This window comes from Centruroides sculpturatus, unplaced genomic scaffold (genome assembly GCF_000671375.1).
Source record: "Centruroides sculpturatus isolate CEXI.00-Female unplaced genomic scaffold, Cexi_2.0 scaffold138, whole genome shotgun sequence".
NCBI classification, from domain to species: domain Eukaryota; kingdom Metazoa; phylum Arthropoda; class Arachnida; order Scorpiones; family Buthidae; genus Centruroides; species Centruroides sculpturatus.
The window spans coordinates 677,856-700,448 of NW_019384434.1; the positions used below are offsets into that span (position 1 = coordinate 677,856).

The window sequence follows — 22,593 nt, forward strand, 5'->3', positions numbered from 1 at the left end:
TGTTTATTAAAAATAGTTATAAATTTATTTTTACTTTTGTAAGAGAAGAAAATAAATAATTATATTGACAAGAATAACTATTCTATTAATAATTTAAATTTTAAAATTTTTTATGTATTTTAATTAATTGTACTAATTACAAAAAATAAATAAATAACAGTTTAGCAGGAAAAAAATTAATGAAAAATTCCATTATCACTGGTCCATTTAACTAATTTAACATCCTATTGTTATCAACTCATAAAAGTAACAGGATGTGTACAAGTACATCGAAACAGATAAATTAGACTCTCTGACATTTGAAATTATTAAATCTACAAAATTATATTGTGTAGAACTAATGTTAATTCATACTTTTATAAGAAACAATGTTATTTACTAAGAAATTTTATTTCAATATTAAAAGTAAATATCAAAAATACATTAATTAAATAAATAAATAAATATAAAACATATGAAATAATTAAAACTTCAGTAATTTATAATAAGTTAGTTTCAAATTATACATTTAAAATAATAAAAAACAACAACAACAATATAAACTAGCTTCATTTTTAAAAATAAATTAATTTTACCTGATTCAAAGGAATATCTTCTGGAGTAACAAAACTTAACTTAAATGTAGTACAGATTAATTCTCCAGAAATACCCGTTTTTAACTCACTCATTATATTAAATTTGAGGACATTTTCTGCTTGCGCTATGACCATCTCTCCATTCAATAAATTTGGCATGGCTCTTTTGCATGAAATTTCATCTGACGACTGAAACAAATAGTAAAATGAATTTAATATGCAAGTAAAAAAATTTTCCATTTATCAAGCAATTTTTAATTACAATTTTAAATAGCATTACACACTGAATTAAAATATAGGTTTAATTTTATAATTTGTATAAAAATAACACATTCCAACAATTTTGTAAAAAAAAAAAAACAACTTTTAACACAATAAGGGGAGGAAATTATTACATATTTTAACATTTTTAAAATTATTAATCCACCTACTTTTGTTTATTCATAAATTATGAGATGATATAATTCAATTTGATAACTTATATTATCTAATTTAATAATGCAAGACATTATCTAATTAAGATTATAGTATGTACATTAATAACAGAAAAAGATTCTACACTAATATTTTCAAGAGTAATAGTGTATATTTATATTATACTTTTAATCTTATTAGAACCAATAAAATATTTTCATAAAATTTTACACTTGTCTTATAGATATTTGTTTTATAAACTCTATTAAAACATTATTATTATTATATTTCTACATACTCTTAATTAATTTAATAAAACTTGTAAACACTGAAAATATATGCTTATTTAATAAAACTGAATTCTTATCAATATATAAATCATTGTTATCACTAATTGTCAGAGATTAAATTGCAAACTTTACAAATCAGTTTCTTTCTTTAAATACTTTAAAAGTATATATAAACAGTTTAGTTGGCAATTTTATTGGATCATGAGATACAAGAATAAAAATGTAATTTAGTAAAATCATAGTATATTATTTATATGAAATTAAAATCACAGCAATCAGTCCATATAACCATTTTGATAAATTATTGATTACTATATTGTTTCAAATAAAGTTCATGATATTTTTCTGTCTTTTTTTCTCTGATTACTTTTAAAAGTTTTCCTGCAGATATATTGGAAGAGATGATGCTGACCTGTTTCAATTCAAATTATCCTTTAATAACAAAAAGACAATATCAATTTTCTGGATTAAATTGCTTTTTTCGGTATCACTTTCCTCACACACCATTCTTGCATAAAAATTTGTTTTATTCATTCTAAAAATGATAAATTTTATTTCATGAATTTTTCATTTCCAATCATTCCATTAGAAAAATAAAAATGGAACAGGCCAAGCTTGAAAGACCTTTTCATCAAGTTCTGCTGGGGGATACAAAAAAGGATTTTCGAAAGAATTTATATTTATTGATATATAAATTTATGATGTAACAAAATACAAATAAAAATATTTTTTTTGTTTATCTCCCACAGAACTTAAAAAATAAGTCAAGCTTGGCTTGTTACATTAAATTCGTATTTATCACTGATCGTAAAGCACTTGTTCTTTGTTCACAACAGTAGAATGCTTGTTACTCGTTCTTAATAACAGTGCTTGTTCTGTAATGTACCTACAAAATTACAAAATGGCCAGTCATTCTGTAATTCCACATTAAGAATAAGTATTCTACTACAATCACTATCTAATTGCTATCAGTAAGTTAACAAGATGCATTATTTTCGTTTATAAATTAAACAAATATTAATGAATGGAATGGCTAATTGACATATTTTTACTATAGTAGATATCTATCTTATATAAAGTATAAGGATTTTTGAATAACTGGACTGTTTAGTTAAATTATTGATTTTGCAGTTCAGATAAAAATTTTCCAAAATTATTTTATAAATTTTTATTTTCATGTAATATAATGTCAATTTTTTAAAGCTTACATTAGAAATAGAAAGTTATAACTAAATAGAAAATGGATTTTATTCAATTTTAAAAAGTAAATATAATAGAATATATTTCCTATTATTTCCTGATCATATCTGTTAATGAAATAGGATTATACAAGAAACACATTTTTTTTTGCTAATATTAAGCATGAAATGTTTTCATTAGTAAGTAGTTGCTATCAATAGTAAAATCAGCAAGCAGACACTGTGCTAATTAAGCTGCTTATCACCTAGACAAGTTCATTATTATTCTACTGAGAGTTGTAACTGTTTTATAAGTTAAATTATATGATATAAACAACAACAATCAGTACTTTTACATTACTGTGTTGGGTAATTACTTGATTTACAGTTAATTAATAACAGTTTTTTATATATTTTATTTTAAAATCAATACAGGAAGCATCAACAGATAAAACTGCAAAAAGTTTCTCAGCAAATTTAGAAATAACAGACTATAAATATATATTATATATATAGACACATACCCCATCCATGCATGTTCTGTCAAAACTTAAAATTTATATAAATGCCAATGTTCAAGAACACTTTAATTAATCTAAACAAATTATCAATTATTTTCAGTTAAAATACAAGATTACAGAATTGAATTGACATTAATTTAAACTTTTATAAATCTGAATCAAACATATATTGATGCTATTTTTCCTTGCTCATATTTTAAGAAATCACAATCATATCATTTTAGAATGAATATTTAATAAGTAATCTTTAAAATTGCCATCATAAGTCATTTAAGTACAGATAAATTAGCTATTCTAAATATAGTTCTTAATAAATGAAACAAAGACTGTAACACAAATGCTATTGAGTGACCATGTTAGATTCTTTTATTGCTTTTTAGTATCTATTACCTTCTCTCACCACTTGACTGCATCCATGCTACACTCACTGATTCCATGCAGGCATGAAAAGAGGCTCAAATGGCAGAGAGCTAAAAAAAAATTTAAAAATACATGACCTAATTGAAAAATCATGTGATCCACCATATCGAGTTCAAATCCAGAAATCCTACCCTTGACCATCCTGTTAACTCTTCTGGATAGATACCAGTAAAGGTGGTTGCATTGAAATCATTAAATTTTATAGAAATGTTTGATTTCATTATCTCATTCAGTAGCATAATCAGGGAGAGGCACAGGAAGCCCAACCTCCCCTTTGTAAGTAAATAAATTAAGAAAAATTAAGTATTAATACAGGAAAAATATTTGAATGTTACAAATGTACTTAGAAGTATATATGCAATACCTGAGTTCATTCTTCATGAACAGTGATAGAGGAGTGAATGTAGGGCTCTCTCTTAATATTGGTTTACTAGATCATCCAAAACAAAAACAAAAATGACTATGTTCTGGTGCATTCTTAAAACTACTATGTTTTTCTAAGTTTGCATAAGAAACATTATTCAACAAATATTTATATAAAATATGCATTATCTTGATGTTTAATGATACATATTTATAAAAAAAATGTTTTATCATCCAAAATTTTGTTTTAAAATGCTTTTGGAATGATTATTTCAAATAAGTAAGAAACTATTCTTCTCATTTTTCCAAACAGCCAAATATTGAATCAAAGATGAAATTAAAACAAATACTGGATTGTCTTAATAGAACTTGGCACTGCAGCCATAGATAGAAAATGATGGAAAAGAATAATCTTTGGAGATTCAACTTAAAAAGGGATGAAAGGAAGATGATGTTATCTATAGACTTAAATTCATTTTTGCTTTTAGATATGTGTTTTTAAATAACATGCTTAGACTTTATAACATTTTAGAATCATCAGCATAAACATTTTTTTATTATGTGTTATATTCTTACTTAAAAATTTACATATATTTTCATTCTAGTGATAATGCAGTGAAAATATGATAACAGCATTAATCATAATAATCATATCATACAAGTAAAAGCATAAGTGCAACTGTAAATTTATCTTAATCAAAAATTCTCTTAGAAAAATTGTAAAACTAATTTTTGAAAAATGTTTTATCAAATCCATCAAAATAATTGGTGTAACTACTCTGTATTCCAGAATAAAACAAAAAACAAAAAAACTATGCATTACAACGGAATCAAAACTTTTAAATAAAATTGCAATAGTATTTGAAATGCTTGCTCAAAGGTTTTGGAAACAGAATCAATATTTAAATGGATTTTCTTCAAATCTTGTGCAAAACAAAATAGTATTTTAGTAGAAATATTCTAAAAAGAAAGATTTTCATTTGTCAATAATCACTCCACAAATACATCACAATTTGATAAACCACTTCCTGCTGGATATTTTTGGTTTTAATGTGTTAATTTTGAAATAACCACTCTCTAGATTCATGTTAGAAATCAAATATATCCTGGCTAAATGATGATTTATCTCATTAAACTGAATCAATTTCTTAATTATTCTATACTTCATAATAAAATCAGATTAAGATAAAAACTACTTCAAATTTACTGGAGAAAATCAAGGTCTTGGAACATCACCACAATATCCTGTTTTATCATATCCTTTATCACACCACTAACATTTGTCATTTTGCCAACAACAGATGTCAACATTTTTGGAACAGATCAAATTTTCACTTAGTGAATAGCATTTTATTCAAAATTTTGGAGAAATTTAGAAAAAATTCATAAAGTCATAAGATCCATTATTTGCTGCTATAAACTCTTTAGAGCTCTTTCCACATTATACAAACACTAATAGAAAGCTCATCTATCAGGCAAATAAGATAGGACTATTTACTAATTATAAATTTACAAAATTTACGAAAAATACATAAAAATAGCCAATACATAGACGTGACTAACTTTATCCCTTTGCATGCACATGAAGAAATTAACAGTTCTACGAAATCCATCTTTCATTCGAGGCTACTTGTTCACTTCAATATGTAAAATGTTAAAGACATCCCTCTGGCAATGGCACGATTAAAAAATAATAAATACATTTGATAAAAATTGCCAGGACAAATTGCACTTCTATGTATTGTCTATTTTTTAGAATTACTCTTAAATTTTGTAAACTTAAATTTATTTGTCCTGGCAATTTTTATCAAACATATTCATTTTAAATTATCAGTTCATAATCTTAACATTCTGTGAGTAAACATTTACACTGATTTTTTTTTTGTTGTTGTTGTTTTTGAACACTATATAGTTCATACATACAACACAAGGCAATCTTCATTGTAAATTTATTCAATTTTTAGTTGACTAAAAATTGAATAAATTTACAATGAAGATTGCCTTGTGTTGTATGTATGAACTATATAGTGTTCAAAAATGACAAAATTAATCACCGACACGGTTTCAAGAAAGTAATTTACACTGATAATTATTATCTATATTCAAAAACATTTAAAGTAATCAAAATCTATTTAAAGCTGAATTTTCTGACATTAAAATAGTCATTATTTATTTTCATACTGTCATAAAGCACTCTATATAGTACACACCATTTAAAATTCATACAATTTTACTATCTGTTATGGTAAAATTTTCTCTCTACTGCTATCATTAATATCTTGCTAGAGTTGTAGGCCATTCTGATACAAGAAAAAAATCCAACAGAATCACAGGTTTGGGAGCATCTCAAACTCTAAATTTTCTGCTACAGTTTTCTCTATGTTCTTTGTTTTGAGCACACTCAAAAATTGGTACTACAGTATTTTTAAAAAATTTTTTCAACTTTTTGATAATTAATCTATATGTTATACTCATTTAGAAATAAGTTTAATTTGCCATGATGTAATTTATAATGCTGCATCAATCCTGTGCACTAATTACAGTAGGTTCAGATTATTGTAATCATTTTGAGACTTGAAAAAAAAATTAACATAGATATGATATTATTTTAGATATGTAAATTAATTATAATTCAGAATAAATGATGAAAAGTTTGGCATCTTTTAAAATGTATTTAAATGTTTATATTTTTAAACACACTTGTGATCAAAATGTATTGGAAATGGTTCAATAAAATGCAAGATGTTAATTTACTCATTAAAATTTATTTTGTCCCTTCAAAATAATCCTCCCCCACTGCAAAGCATTTATGCCAATGTTTTTTCCAATCTTCAAAATATGCGTTAAAATAGTTTTCATAAAACCCCTTCAGGTGTCGCAGCAAATTTTGTTTTATGGCATCAATCGACTCAAAATAGTGACCACCAAGCAGAAATTCTAGTCGAGGAAACAGAAAAATTAAAAGGTGTCATATCAGGTGAATGCAGAGCTTGGAGAACCGTATTGTGAATTTTTGGCCAAAAATTCAACAAAACAACAAAAGGTCTGTAGGCAGGTGCAAAATAAAGGAGTTTTCTCACCACAAATTGGGTCTTTTTCTATGAATTGCTTCATACAAATGACACAAAATGCTCAAATTATATTCTTTGTTCACAGTTTGGCCAGTCATAAGAAATTTGTGATGCACGATACCATGACAATCTAAGCAAACAGTCAACATGACCTTTATTTTTGACTGACTTTGATGTGGTCTTTTTGGTCTCACTTCACCTTTCAATCACCATTCACTTGATTGTTGAGCTGTTTTGATGTCAAAAGTGTAGATTCATGTTTCATCACATGATGATGTATTTTAAAAAAGATTTGCCTTGAGAAAGCACATCCTTGGCCATTTGAACACATTTTTGGAAAAAATTAAACATTTTCAAGATGATTCAAGAAGTGATGTGCCACAAACCCAGATGATCTTTTACAATTGCTTGACAAAATCCAAACAATACTGGAGCATATTCAATAATATCTCTAATTGTTAAATGACGATAATTGAGCACCAAATCTCTGACTCGAGCAATGTGTTGTTTATCATTTGAAGTGGATGGTCTACCAGAGCATGTTCTTCTTCGATGCATTATCCGCCTTCCTCGAACATATTGTACCACTTAAAAACTCTTATTTTTGATAGACTATTGTCACCAAAGGCTTTTTGCAACATTTCCAACATTTTTGTAGTAGTAATTCCAATGCATAAACAAAATTTAATGTATGTTCTTTGCTTAATTACACTCAACATTTTGAAAAATTGCCAGCATAAAAATTCTTTACATGCAAAACAAGCATATATTTTCAAACAAAAACAGACTATGACATAAGGATTGTTGCTAGAGGTCAATGAAAGTCATACCAAACAACAAAAGCACCCTCTTGCACACGTGCAGTTTAANGAGATCATTTTAACACAGAGTAAATAAGAAAAGGGGAACACGCAACCAAATAATAAACAGATTTTACTTTAATTTTAAGTTATTTTTTATATTAATTTGCATAATAATATATATTAAATAACACACAAACATAGGCACACAGAAATGTAAAGTTCATTTTTGTGAAGAAGGTCCTGACTTCTCTAAAATTCTTGTTCTTTGCAATAAAGTGGTGTAGTTTCATCTGTTGCCTTTTTTCTTTCCTGAAGCAAATGTCTGTAGCAAGAGATCACATCCAGAACACCTCATTTTGCTTTTGGACTCCTTTCAAAATCTGGGTCATTCACTACAATTTGATCAACAATTTTGGTTGTCATTACCAAACTTTTACTAAGGAAATCTGTAGCAAATTCTGAAAACAAAGAACCCAACTTTGGGTTCTTTGTTTTCAGAATCTCTATTTTTCAGTTCTACATGAATTCCTTGTTCTGCCAGTTCTTGAAGGTTGTCATTGGTAAGACTCTCACTGGAAACCTGCAGTAACTCTCAATATCCTGTTGTATCGATTAGGTTGAATTTGATCAACCTAATGATACAGCAATAGGCTCTTCTCGTTGAGAATTCTTGAATACCTTTGGCAATAACTTCTTCCACACTCCGTTCATGCATTTATCAGTTAATTCTTGCCAAGCGGAGTCAATATTTCCTATGGCATCCATGATGTTATATTTTTTCCAAACTTGCATCAAACAAACATAGATTTAAGGAAAGTACAATGCTACAACGAATTGCCACCTTTTGCCGATTGGTTCGTGTTTGGGAATAATAGTATTATATATGAATCAATGAAATGCTGCATTATTTTGAATCAGCATAAATTCTGAGTGTTTTTTAGGCTTCGAGCAGATGGCGATATATCGAATCAGCATTAAGCAAAGCAGTGTTAAGAGGGGTCTTACTGTATTTATATTAATTAAAATCTTTTTTGCTATTAATAATTTTTATTCAGGACTTTTCACTCATTTGATGATTGCTATAGTTAAAAATTGCAAATGCAAAAGAAAGAAAATATAGACATATTTTTTTACGTATAATAGAGAATTATGTAACTTCTTTAACAAAATCATTTCATATAACAAGCTTAGTAAATTATATTATTTAATTAAAAGTATTCATAGATATTAAACAGAACATTAAATAGAATACTTTATTACAATTTAAAATTAATTTGTATCTGTAGATATTTATCTTAATTAAACAGTAACATAATTACAAGAACTAAAATAAAATTAATGAAATTTGTTTATTAAAAATAGTTATAAATTTATTTTTACTTTTGTAAGAGAAGAAAATAAATAATTATATTGACAAGAATAACTATTCTATTAATAATTTAAATTTTAAAATTTTTTATGTATTTTAATTAATTGTACTAATTACAAAAAATAAATAAATAACAGTTTAGCAGGAAAAAAATTAATGAAAAATTCCATTATCACTGGTCCATTTAACTAATTTAACATCCTATTGTTATCAACTCATAAAAGTAACAGGATGTGTACAAGTACATCGAAACAGATAAATTAGACTCTCTGACATTTGAAATTATTAAATCTACAAAATTATATTGTGTAGAACTAATGTTAATTCATACTTTTATAAGAAACAATGTTATTTACTAAGAAATTTTATTTCAATATTAAAAGTAAATATCAAAAATACATTAATTAAATAAATAAATAAATATAAAACATATGAAATAATTAAAACTTCAGTAATTTATAATAAGTTAGTTTCAAATTATACATTTAAAATAATAAAAAACAACAACAACAATATAAACTAGCTTCATTTTTAAAAATAAATTAATTTTACCTGATTCAAAGGAATATCTTCTGGAGTAACAAAACTTAACTTAAATGTAGTACAGATTAATTCTCCAGAAATACCCGTTTTTAACTCACTCATTATATTAAATTTGAGGACATTTTCTGCTTGCGCTATGACCATCTCTCCATTCAATAAATTTGGCATGGCTCTTTTGCATGAAATTTCATCTGACGACTGAAACAAATAGTAAAATGAATTTAATATGCAAGTAAAAAAATTTTCCATTTATCAAGCAATTTTTAATTACAATTTTAAATAGCATTACACACTGAATTAAAATATAGGTTTAATTTTATAATTTGTATAAAAATAACACATTCCAACAATTTTGTAAAAAAAAAAAAACAACTTTTAACACAATAAGGGGAGGAAATTATTACATATTTTAACATTTTTAAAATTATTAATCCACCTACTTTTGTTTATTCATAAATTATGAGATGATATAATTCAATTTGATAACTTATATTATCTAATTTAATAATGCAAGACATTATCTAATTAAGATTATAGTATGTACATTAATAACAGAAAAAGATTCTACACTAATATTTTCAAGAGTAATAGTGTATATTTATATTATACTTTTAATCTTATTAGAACCAATAAAATATTTTCATAAAATTTTACACTTGTCTTATAGATATTTGTTTTATAAACTCTATTAAAACATTATTATTATTATATTTCTACATACTCTTAATTAATTTAATAAAACTTGTAAACACTGAAAATATATGCTTATTTAATAAAACTGAATTCTTATCAATATATAAATCATTGTTATCACTAATTGTCAGAGATTAAATTGCAANATTACAAAAAATAAATAAATAACAGTTTAGCAGGAAAAAAATTAATGAAAAATTCCATTATCACTGGTCCATTTAACTAATTTAACATCCTATTGTTATCAACTCATAAAAGTAACAGGATGTGTACAAGTACATCGAAACAGATAAATTAGACTCTCTGACATTTGAAATTATTAAATCTACAAAATTATATTGTGTAGAACTAATGTTAATTCATACTTTTATAAGAAACAATGTTATTTACTAAGAAATTTTATTTCAATATTAAAAGTAAATATCAAAAATACATTAATTAAATAAATAAATAAATATAAAACATATGAAATAATTAAAACTTCAGTAATTTATAATAAGTTAGTTTCAAATTATACATTTAAAATAATAAAAAACAACAACAACAATATAAACTAGCTTCATTTTTAAAAATAAATTAATTTTACCTGATTCAAAGGAATATCTTCTGGAGTAACAAAACTTAACTTAAATGTAGTACAGATTAATTCTCCAGAAATACCCGTTTTTAACTCACTCATTATATTAAATTTGAGGACATTTTCTGCTTGCGCTATGACCATCTCTCCATTCAATAAATTTGGCATGGCTCTTTTGCATGAAATTTCATCTGACGACTGAAACAAATAGTAAAATGAATTTAATATGCAAGTAAAAAAATTTTCCATTTATCAAGCAATTTTTAATTACAATTTTAAATAGCATTACACACTGAATTAAAATATAGGTTTAATTTTATAATTTGTATAAAAATAACACATTCCAACAATTTTGTAAAAAAAAAAAAAACAACTTTTAACACAATAAGGGGAGGAAATTATTACATATTTTAACATTTTTAAAATTATTAATCCACCTACTTTTGTTTATTCATAAATTATGAGATGATATAATTCAATTTGATAACTTATATTATCTAATTTAATAATGCAAGACATTATCTAATTAAGATTATAGTATGTACATTAATAACAGAAAAAGATTCTACACTAATATTTTCAAGAGTAATAGTGTATATTTATATTATACTTTTAATCTTATTAGAACCAATAAAATATTTTCATAAAATTTTACACTTGTCTTATAGATATTTGTTTTATAAACTCTATTAAAACATTATTATTATTATATTTCTACATACTCTTAATTAATTTAATAAAACTTGTAAACACTGAAAATATATGCTTATTTAATAAAACTGAATTCTTATCAATATATAAATCATTGTTATCACTAATTGTCAGAGATTAAATTGCAAACTTTACAAATCAGTTTCTTTCTTTAAATACTTTAAAAGTATATATAAACAGTTTAGTTGGCAATTTTATTGGATCATGAGATACAAGAATAAAAATGTAATTTAGTAAAATCATAGTATATTATTTATATGAAATTAAAATCACAGCAATCAGTCCATATAACCATTTTGATAAATTATTGATTACTATATTGTTTCAAATAAAGTTCATGATATTTTTCTGTCTTTTTTTCTCTGATTACTTTTAAAAGTTTTCCTGCAGATATATTGGAAGAGATGATGCTGACCTGTTTCAATTCAAATTATCCTTTAATAACAAAAAGACAATATCAATTTTCTGGATTAAATTGCTTTTTTCGGTATCACTTTCCTCACACACCATTCTTGCATAAAAATTTGTTTTATTCATTCTAAAAATGATAAATTTTATTTCATGAATTTTTCATTTCCAATCATTCCATTAGAAAAATAAAAATGGAACAGGCCAAGCTTGAAAGACCTTTTCATCAAGTTCTGCTGGGGGATACAAAAAAGGATTTTCGAAAGAATTTATATTTATTGATATATAAATTTATGATGTAACAAAATACAAATAAAAATATTTTTTTTGTTTATCTCCCACAGAACTTAAAAAATAAGTCAAGCTTGGCTTGTTACATTAAATTCGTATTTATCACTGATCGTAAAGCACTTGTTCTTTGTTCACAACAGTAGAATGCTTGTTACTCGTTCTTAATAACAGTGCTTGTTCTGTAATGTACCTACAAAATTACAAAATGGCCAGTCATTCTGTAATTCCACATTAAGAATAAGTATTCTACTACAATCACTATCTAATTGCTATCAGTAAGTTAACAAGATGCATTATTTTCGTTTATAAATTAAACAAATATTAATGAATGGAATGGCTAATTGACATATTTTTACTATAGTAGATATCTATCTTATATAAAGTATAAGGATTTTTGAATAACTGGACTGTTTAGTTAAATTATTGATTTTGCAGTTCAGATAAAAATTTTCCAAAATTATTTTATAAATTTTTATTTTCATGTAATATAATGTCAATTTTTTAAAGCTTACATTAGAAATAGAAAGTTATAACTAAATAGAAAATGGATTTTATTCAATTTTAAAAAGTAAATATAATAGAATATATTTCCTATTATTTCCTGATCATATCTGTTAATGAAATAGGATTATACAAGAAACACATTTTTTTTTGCTAATATTAAGCATGAAATGTTTTCATTAGTAAGTAGTTGCTATCAATAGTAAAATCAGCAAGCAGACACTGTGCTAATTAAGCTGCTTATCACCTAGACAAGTTCATTATTATTCTACTGAGAGTTGTAACTGTTTTATAAGTTAAATTATATGATATAAACAACAACAATCAGTACTTTTACATTACTGTGTTGGGTAATTACTTGATTTACAGTTAATTAATAACAGTTTTTTATATATTTTATTTTAAAATCAATACAGGAAGCATCAACAGATAAAACTGCAAAAAGTTTCTCAGCAAATTTAGAAATAACAGACTATAAATATATATTATATATATAGACACATACCCCATCCATGCATGTTCTGTCAAAACTTAAAATTTATATAAATGCCAATGTTCAAGAACACTTTAATTAATCTAAACAAATTATCAATTATTTTCAGTTAAAATACAAGATTACAGAATTGAATTGACATTAATTTAAACTTTTATAAATCTGAATCAAACATATATTGATGCTATTTTTCCTTGCTCATATTTTAAGAAATCACAATCATATCATTTTAGAATGAATATTTAATAAGTAATCTTTAAAATTGCCATCATAAGTCATTTAAGTACAGATAAATTAGCTATTCTAAATATAGTTCTTAATAAATGAAACAAAGACTGTAACACAAATGCTATTGAGTGACCATGTTAGATTCTTTTATTGCTTTTTAGTATCTATTACCTTCTCTCACCACTTGACTGCATCCATGCTACACTCACTGATTCCATGCAGGCATGAAAAGAGGCTCAAATGGCAGAGAGCTAAAAAAAAATTTAAAAATACATGACCTAATTGAAAAATCATGTGATCCACCATATCGAGTTCAAATCCAGAAATCCTACCCTTGACCATCCTGTTAACTCTTCTGGATAGATACCAGTAAAGGTGGTTGCATTGAAATCATTAAATTTTATAGAAATGTTTGATTTCATTATCTCATTCAGTAGCATAATCAGGGAGAGGCACAGGAAGCCCAACCTCCCCTTTGTAAGTAAATAAATTAAGAAAAATTAAGTATTAATACAGGAAAAATATTTGAATGTTACAAATGTACTTAGAAGTATATATGCAATACCTGAGTTCATTCTTCATGAACAGTGATAGAGGAGTGAATGTAGGGCTCTCTCTTAATATTGGTTTACTAGATCATCCAAAACAAAAACAAAAATGACTATGTTCTGGTGCATTCTTAAAACTACTATGTTTTTCTAAGTTTGCATAAGAAACATTATTCAACAAATATTTATATAAAATATGCATTATCTTGATGTTTAATGATACATATTTATAAAAAAAATGTTTTATCATCCAAAATTTTGTTTTAAAATGCTTTTGGAATGATTATTTCAAATAAGTAAGAAACTATTCTTCTCATTTTTCCAAACAGCCAAATATTGAATCAAAGATGAAATTAAAACAAATACTGGATTGTCTTAATAGAACTTGGCACTGCAGCCATAGATAGAAAATGATGGAAAAGAATAATCTTTGGAGATTCAACTTAAAAAGGGATGAAAGGAAGATGATGTTATCTATAGACTTAAATTCATTTTTGCTTTTAGATATGTGTTTTTAAATAACATGCTTAGACTTTATAACATTTTAGAATCATCAGCATAAACATTTTTTTATTATGTGTTATATTCTTACTTAAAAATTTACATATATTTTCATTCTAGTGATAATGCAGTGAAAATATGATAACAGCATTAATCATAATAATCATATCATACAAGTAAAAGCATAAGTGCAACTGTAAATTTATCTTAATCAAAAATTCTCTTAGAAAAATTGTAAAACTAATTTTTGAAAAATGTTTTATCAAATCCATCAAAATAATTGGTGTAACTACTCTGTATTCCAGAATAAAACAAAAAACAAAAAAACTATGCATTACAACGGAATCAAAACTTTTAAATAAAATTGCAATAGTATTTGAAATGCTTGCTCAAAGGTTTTGGAAACAGAATCAATATTTAAATGGATTTTCTTCAAATCTTGTGCAAAACAAAATAGTATTTTAGTAGAAATATTCTAAAAAGAAAGATTTTCATTTGTCAATAATCACTCCACAAATACATCACAATTTGATAAACCACTTCCTGCTGGATATTTTTGGTTTTAATGTGTTAATTTTGAAATAACCACTCTCTAGATTCATGTTAGAAATCAAATATATCCTGGCTAAATGATGATTTATCTCATTAAACTGAATCAATTTCTTAATTATTCTATACTTCATAATAAAATCAGATTAAGATAAAAACTACTTCAAATTTACTGGAGAAAATCAAGGTCTTGGAACATCACCACAATATCCTGTTTTATCATATCCTTTATCACACCACTAACATTTGTCATTTTGCCAACAACAGATGTCAACATTTTTGGAACAGATCAAATTTTCACTTAGTGAATAGCATTTTATTCAAAATTTTGGAGAAATTTAGAAAAAATTCATAAAGTCATAAGATCCATTATTTGCTGCTATAAACTCTTTAGAGCTCTTTCCACATTATACAAACACTAATAGAAAGCTCATCTATCAGGCAAATAAGATAGGACTATTTACTAATTATAAATTTACAAAATTTACGAAAAATACATAAAAATAGCCAATACATAGACGTGACTAACTTTATCCCTTTGCATGCACATGAAGAAATTAACAGTTCTACGAAATCCATCTTTCATTCCAGGCTACTTGTTCACTTCAATATGTAAAATGTTAAAGACATCCCTCTGGCAATGGCACGATTAAAAAATAATAAATACATTTGATAAAAATTGCCAGGACAAATTGCACTTCTATGTATTGTCTATTTTTTAGAATTACTCTTAAATTTTGTAAACTTAAATTTATTTGTCCTGGCAATTTTTATCAAACATATTCATTTTAAATTATCAGTTCATAATCTTAACATTCTGTGAGTAAACATTTACACTGATTTTTTTTTTGTTGTTGTTGTTTTTGAACACTATATAGTTCATACATACAACACAAGGCAATCTTCATTGTAAATTTATTCAATTTTTAGTTGACTAAAAATTGAATAAATTTACAATGAAGATTGCCTTGTGTTGTATGTATGAACTATATAGTGTTCAAAAACAACAACAACAAAAAAAAAATCAGTGTAAATGTTTACTCACAGAATGTTAAGATTATGAACTGATAATTTAAAATGAATATGTTTGATAAAAATTGCCAGGACAAATAAATTTAAGTTTACAAAATTTAAGAGTAATTCTAAAAAATAGACAATACATAGAAGTGCAATTTGTCCTGGCAATTTTTATCAAATGTATTTATTATTTTTTAATCGTGCCATTGCCAGAGGGATGTCTTTAACATTTTACATATTGAAGTGAACAAGTAGCCTCGAATGAAAGATGGATTTCGTAGAACTGTTAATTTCTTCATGTGCATGCAAAGGGATAAAGTTAGTCACGTCTATGTATTGGCTATTTTTATGTATTTTTCGTAAATTTTGTAAATTTATAATTAGTAAATAGTCCTATCTTATTTGCCTGATAGATGAGCTTTCTATTAGTGTTTGTATAATGTGGAAAGAGCTCTAAAGAGTTTATAGCAGCAAATAATGGATCTTATGACTTTATGAATTTTTTCTAAATTTCTCCAAAATTTTGAATAAAATGCTATTCACTAAGTGAAAATTTGATCTGTTCCAAAAATGTTGACATCTGTTGTTGGCAAAATGACAAATGTTAGTGGTGTGATAAAGGATATGATAAAACAGGATATTGTGGTGATGTTCCAAGACCTTGATTTTCTCCAGTAAATTTGAAGTAGTTTTTATCTTAATCTGATTTTATTATGAAGTATAGAATAATTAAGAAATTGATTCAGTTTAATGAGATAAATCATCATTTAGCCAGGATATATTTGATTTCTAACATGAATCTAGAGAGTGGTTATTTCAAAATTAACACATTAAAACCAAAAATATCCAGCAGGAAGTGGTTTATCAAATTGTGATGTATTTGTGGAGTGATTATTGACAAATGAAAATCTTTCTTTTTAGAATNAACATTTAAGATCTTTACAAGTAAAACATGGTTCATATACAGTAGCTATAGCAACACATATTGTAACAAACTATTGTATATACTTATTCTTAAAATAGATTTGTAAGCTTTAGTATATTTCAATACAAATTTGATATTTATAATTTCTTTTGTCAGCTACAATTTGAGAAGTTGCAATTCTATTTGTATAATCTATGTAGAAAAACATGTAATTTTCCTCTAATAGATAAAATTATACTACTACAGAAGAAACGTCTTTAGTGAGCAATTTGATTATGGCACAAAACATCATATCAATCAATAATTTGCATTAATAATAAATAGCTTACTGCATATATTAATCTATTTATTCTTCATCCACTTCCAAAACTTAGATGTTTTATAGTTTCAAGTAAAAACTGAAATTTTAGATTTACGATTGTTTTCTTGTCGGTTTAATATCTCAATAATATTACTTTTTTCTTAGTTTAGTTTATATTTTGGAAATAATTATTTCTAATATAAGTATTATTTCTTATACAGGTAACCCCCATATAACACGGTAGTTACGTTCCAAAAAATTGCCGTGTTATGTGAATCCGTGTTATACGAAACAAACCACTAATACGAAAAGGAGGGTTAGGTTCCAAAAATTAAAAAACATGCTAGTATATTTTCATAATTAAGATAAATATCTTCATTAAAATTTTTTTAAGTGATACATATTAATATAAATTAAACAATGTTTTCTTCGTCATCACTAAAAACACTATTAATTAACCGAGAGCGTTTTCTTTTTGGCAAGTTATCCTTATCCTCTGAGCATTTTTCTGCATTATCTTCAGATCCATGCTTTACCTTTTGCAAAATGTATGTAATTTTAGATTGCTTGCTTCTAGTTAAAAGGTCTTTATAAATTTCCTTATATGGTGCTAAGCACTTATGAAGAATAAAGCAAGTATGGAATAAGGGAAAAACATTCGGCAACATCAGAAGCAGAAGCGTCGCCATCTGGCAACACTAAAACAAGTTTCGAGAAGGACCATGTGTATCGATGGTAGGCAAGAAGAGAAAATTTACATACTTAAGTACTAATAGTTCACGAAAATAATAATTTTCGTGAACTATTATTACTTAAGTATGTAAAAATTTATTACATTTCATGTTGTACGAGGGTTTTACCCATTTCTCGAACCGTGTCAGAGCGAATCCGTTCTATAAAAGTACCGTGTTATATGGAGGATGGTACCAATTCTCGAACCGTGTTAAGAGTGAATCCGTGCTATAGAAGTGCCGTGTTATACGGGGGTTACCCTGTATTATTAATTATTTCTAATAAAAGTAAAACCCCTGGAATATTTAAAATATTTTTCTTATTTTTATACTTTTATTTATAATACACCAGAAATGAAATATTTTGAAATTAAACAAATAATAAATTAAATAAATAAGCAAATATACTTAAATGAGTACAACATTTTCCTCAAACAAGTTTATATTTAGATAATACAAAGAAACATTTAAATCTCGTAGAGCCTAGAACAGCGATATTCAAGCAGTTTCACCAAATTTGAATTTTTAGTACTTGTCAAGAAGGTCTAGGGTAGCCATATTTCTATGACTGGATTAAAGGACATTTAAAAATGATTAATGCTATCACTCTCCAACTTTAACTCCATCCATCCCACCCAAAAACAAAATTGAAAAACTTTTTAGTTAATAACCAAACATTCTGTTCATAATTTTTTGGATTTTTATCTAATAATTATAGTTTTCATATTGATGATTAATATTTGTAAATTTTAATTTAAAATTTAAAACATTTACTGATAGTATTACTATTTAAAAAACTCCACCATACCTTTAAAATGCAGTCTATTTTACACCTATCGAACGTTTTCGGTCAGATTCACAGACCTTCTTCAGGATCGAACTATCAGATTTTAAATTTGCAAAACGGAAATTCCAAACTGCACGTTCTATAATCTTCTCAATTGCGCATGCTCATTATTATAATTTAAACGTTGCCGCTTTCCATGCCGATGCGATTTTGTAAATAGATTTTTAAATAGACTGCATTTTAAAGGTATGGTGGAGTTTTTTATTTACTGATAGATCTTTCTATAGAGAAGGTTATGGATTAATATAAGGATAGGAATACACCTGTTTGAAAATCGATCACAGTCATCAAAAAATTTGAATAAAGAACAAATCACATTCTCTCTCATTTCAATAAAGGACAAGGAGAGTTTAGCTAAAATAAAGGACTTCTTTTCAAATAAACCTTACGAACAACCCGTAGCCCACAAAGACCCAATAAGCAGTTTCCAAAGCTTCAGCCATGTAATTTTGTTTTCCCGTTTTCTGCTTCAAGGTTTTATGCAACCCTAATTCAGTTGATATTCATGACAGAGAACATTTAAACTTGATCAGTGAAAAGATGGTATGTAAACTAGAAACACATAATTTATTATCATTAGCATATATTATTTTTTAACTTATAACCTAACATACCAGCAGTTACGAACTACATCGGTACAGAGTCGTAAGCTTAAAGCCCGTCAAGTAAGACACACACATTCCACCAGAAGTCCACAAAGTTCACCGATAGGCTACGTCCCAAGAAAGTCGCTCGATCTCGGCACTAAAAGTCACAAGTAGTTACAAAAAGCATATAGATTAAGTTAGAAGTTATACGAGTGGTAAAAAATGGTATAAAAATCATAGAAGTTATGATTTTTTGTGCCTAGATATCCTAGCTTTATGCACCATTGCTCTAAGACCTATAATTCATTTTAGATTTCTCTTGTATAAGAATGGTCTACAATCAGGGCAGTTGAAAGAAAAATGCTGGAATTTTTCACCAGTTCCAGAGAAAACTTAAGGCCCAGCAGTGGTTTCTCATCTTATTTATTTTCTGTTAATGAAAATAACATTAATTTTTTAAACTGCTTATTATTATTAATTTGATACATTTCATCCATTCAAAAAGGGCATTATATATTAATAACAAACAGCCAAGTATGCCTAGACAGTTCTGCCCACGATTCTAGTACGAAGCCAACGAGGCCCTACATAAAACTTTGTATAATTACGGTAAATATTTGAAAGAGGAAAATAATACAATTAAGTACATTTTTTTCATACTTTTTATCAATGATAATGCATTTTAGATACTTCTCAGAGTTTATTTTACAAACACGACAGTACAGAAAATTAAATTTTTCCTGCAACTAATCATTATTTTTCATTTTAAATCTATTATTAATACTTCACTGTAATTATTTGAATTCTCTTTTAAATGAGTTATAATTAACTCATATAATATTAGACTCAATACTAAATAAATTGTATACAAGTTAATTGCAATTTCGGGTACTTTACGTTTGAGGGATAATTATAAATATTTTCTGTGGCGATTTTCAAGAGCACTTTGTGTTTACATCAATGTCATTTAAGTAATTTAAACATTGCCTCTCAATCCAAATTACTTTCGGTTTCAAGTTTAAATATAGAACAAAGTATTACAACATTGGCTCGACTTTGTCACGAGTAACGTTACGAAATTGAAAAGTTTCGCTTACTAAATTGGACGAGAACTCCGGATCTTCTTTTTGCTGCAAACCGAGATCAACATAAGTTTTAAAAGTTTGTCCTCTCTGCTTTAATCGCAACGAATTCATGTTTGTTTCTTATCTATCCGATGTCGGGACAGATCGTCGGCTCGTTAGCGTGCAGGAATTCGATTTTATGACTTAAAAGAAGCGGAACGTAGCAGAAAAGCATGGATGAATCGACTCGTCGGTCAATCGGACCAAGCAACGTACGCCATTTTATGTCGAAAGAAGCGACACCTCCTCTCCTACTCATTCTAACTTTCTTGACACTTTAAAAAAGTTTATTAATATAAAATTAAAATATAAAAATTATTATTAGATTTTATTATATATTTTTATAAATTAATTAATATATGTTCATATATTTTTATTACCGTTTCGTTAAAAGATTTGTCATTACGTAAAATACGGTTACGTTCCCTTCCAAAGTTAAAAATTTGAGTGTTTTAAATATTCTTACAATTTATCATTTTTATTAAACAGTTATAGTTTTGAATTTCGTCTTTTTTGTTGAATTGCATAATAAACGTGCACCGTATCGAATCAAACGGGCTCGTACCGAATTTCATATTGTTGCACCGGTACACTATAGACGACGTAATGTACGGTATCTCGGATTTGCTTGTTACGAATGGACCTCACGCGTAATGTGATCGGTCGGCATAGATAAAAGACAGAAAAAAATATTCAGTCCGAATTATTCGTGGAAAAGGTACATAACTACATTACACTTCACTCCATTTTGTGCTGCGTGTATAAGGAGACGTTTACGGATATTAACGTAAAGTTTTGAACTTACATCTCGCAATAATTAGAATGGCCGGAAGAGGTGTTATTTGCGCTATGTATGGCTGTTTTAATTACAAGATATAAAGTGACCGTAAGTCGTTTTACAGACTCCTTAAATTAATAAGCAATTTGATTCTTTTCATTTATATCAACATTCCTCCTTTAAAATATTGTTATCATTCAACGTATGTGTTTATATTGATATTCAGATACATTTAGTGTGTTATTAACAGCAGAAGGACCGATTTAGACGAGATTTTAAAAATAAAAGGGTCAGAATATTTAAATATCAATAGAAATTATATCGCGTGTTCCGACCATTTTACGGAAAAAGATTTTAGAAACAAAAATCTCTTAAGCCAAGGGTATATAAATTGTTTATTGTTTGTTCACTTAATATAAATTAATGGTGTTCTTTACCTATTTTTTTGTTCCTCTCACCGAATTAGAAGTTTACGATGTAATATTGAACTTATCGTTGATTGTTCACACGCAGATTTTATTTAGTATCCTATCACTGCACTCAACTAAAAACTTGTTTTACATATGTTACAGGATCTGGCCTGGAAAAGTACCCTCACTATTAATTTATAACGCCAAACAGACCACGATGAGAAGCAGCTTCCCAAAAAAAAGAAAACTAGAAGAACCTTCAAATGTAGAAATGCCATATATCGTGTTTTGATATACATGATACATTTGTATTCAATGTGTTTTAATTTAATGTAAAAATGTTTTATTTAAAAAAAAATTGTTTCAATTCAATAAAATCAAAATAAAACTTCAGATTTTAATTTAAAAAAAAACTGACTCTTACTGCATTTGATTTGTTTTGTAGCTATTATTACTTCCTTTAATTAAATCACTATCCATCCACGTTTCCTACTAAATAAAATCATAATTCATGTTTTAAGATAATAAAATAAAGACAAAAAGATGATAAGAATATTTATTTCGTTGAATTTTTGCAAGTTTTGTTAGACTTTGCATAGTCTACGGTGTTACTGTTCTCCTCGAACCTCCAGATTTTATACAGTCGACCCCCTATAATACTGTTGCTTTTTCCGTTTTATATGAATTCCATGTTGTACGAGTCACTTAGATTTTACAAATACGAGTGCACGGCTATAAATGGCTCACATATTTGTAAAATCTAAGTGACTCGTACAACATGGAATTCATATAAAACGGAATAATCAACAGTGTTATAGGGGGTCGA

The 22,593-nt window shown here is 26.4% G+C and overlaps 2 protein-coding genes and 1 long non-coding RNA gene across 3 annotated transcripts in view; 1 reads left to right on the plus strand and 2 right to left on the minus strand.

The window, feature by feature from the left end:
- LOC111619814 (myotubularin-related protein 10-A-like) overlaps positions 1 to 9,761 on the minus strand; it is a 36,621-nt gene extending 26,860 nt beyond the window's left edge. The window contains exons 1-2 of the mRNA XM_023361633.1: positions 9,557 to 9,761; positions 576 to 779 (exon numbers count right to left, since the gene is read on the minus strand). Coding sequence (XP_023217401.1) covers positions 576 to 779; positions 9,557 to 9,715 — 363 coding nt within the window. The 5' untranslated portion in view covers positions 9,716 to 9,761. The remainder of the gene's footprint in view (positions 1 to 575; positions 780 to 9,556) is intronic.
- Positions 9,762 to 10,799: 1,038 nt separating this feature from the next.
- LOC111619851 (myotubularin-related protein 10-B-like) lies at positions 10,800 to 20,807 on the minus strand. Its single transcript, XM_023361676.1, has 2 exons — positions 20,553 to 20,807; positions 10,800 to 11,015 (listed from the first exon to the last, which is right to left on the minus strand). Exons 1-2 carry the CDS (start codon positions 20,649 to 20,651, stop codon positions 10,806 to 10,808), a joined length of 309 nt encoding a protein of 102 aa, XP_023217444.1. The 5' UTR covers positions 20,652 to 20,807; the 3' UTR covers positions 10,800 to 10,805.
- An 8-nt stretch (positions 20,808 to 20,815) lies between these two features.
- Positions 20,816 to 22,009, plus strand: LOC111619852. Its single transcript, XR_002755831.1, has 2 exons — positions 20,816 to 21,465; positions 21,930 to 22,009. It is a non-coding gene; the product is annotated as an uncharacterized LOC111619852 (long non-coding RNA).
- The last annotated feature ends 584 nt before the right edge of the window (positions 22,010 to 22,593 follow it).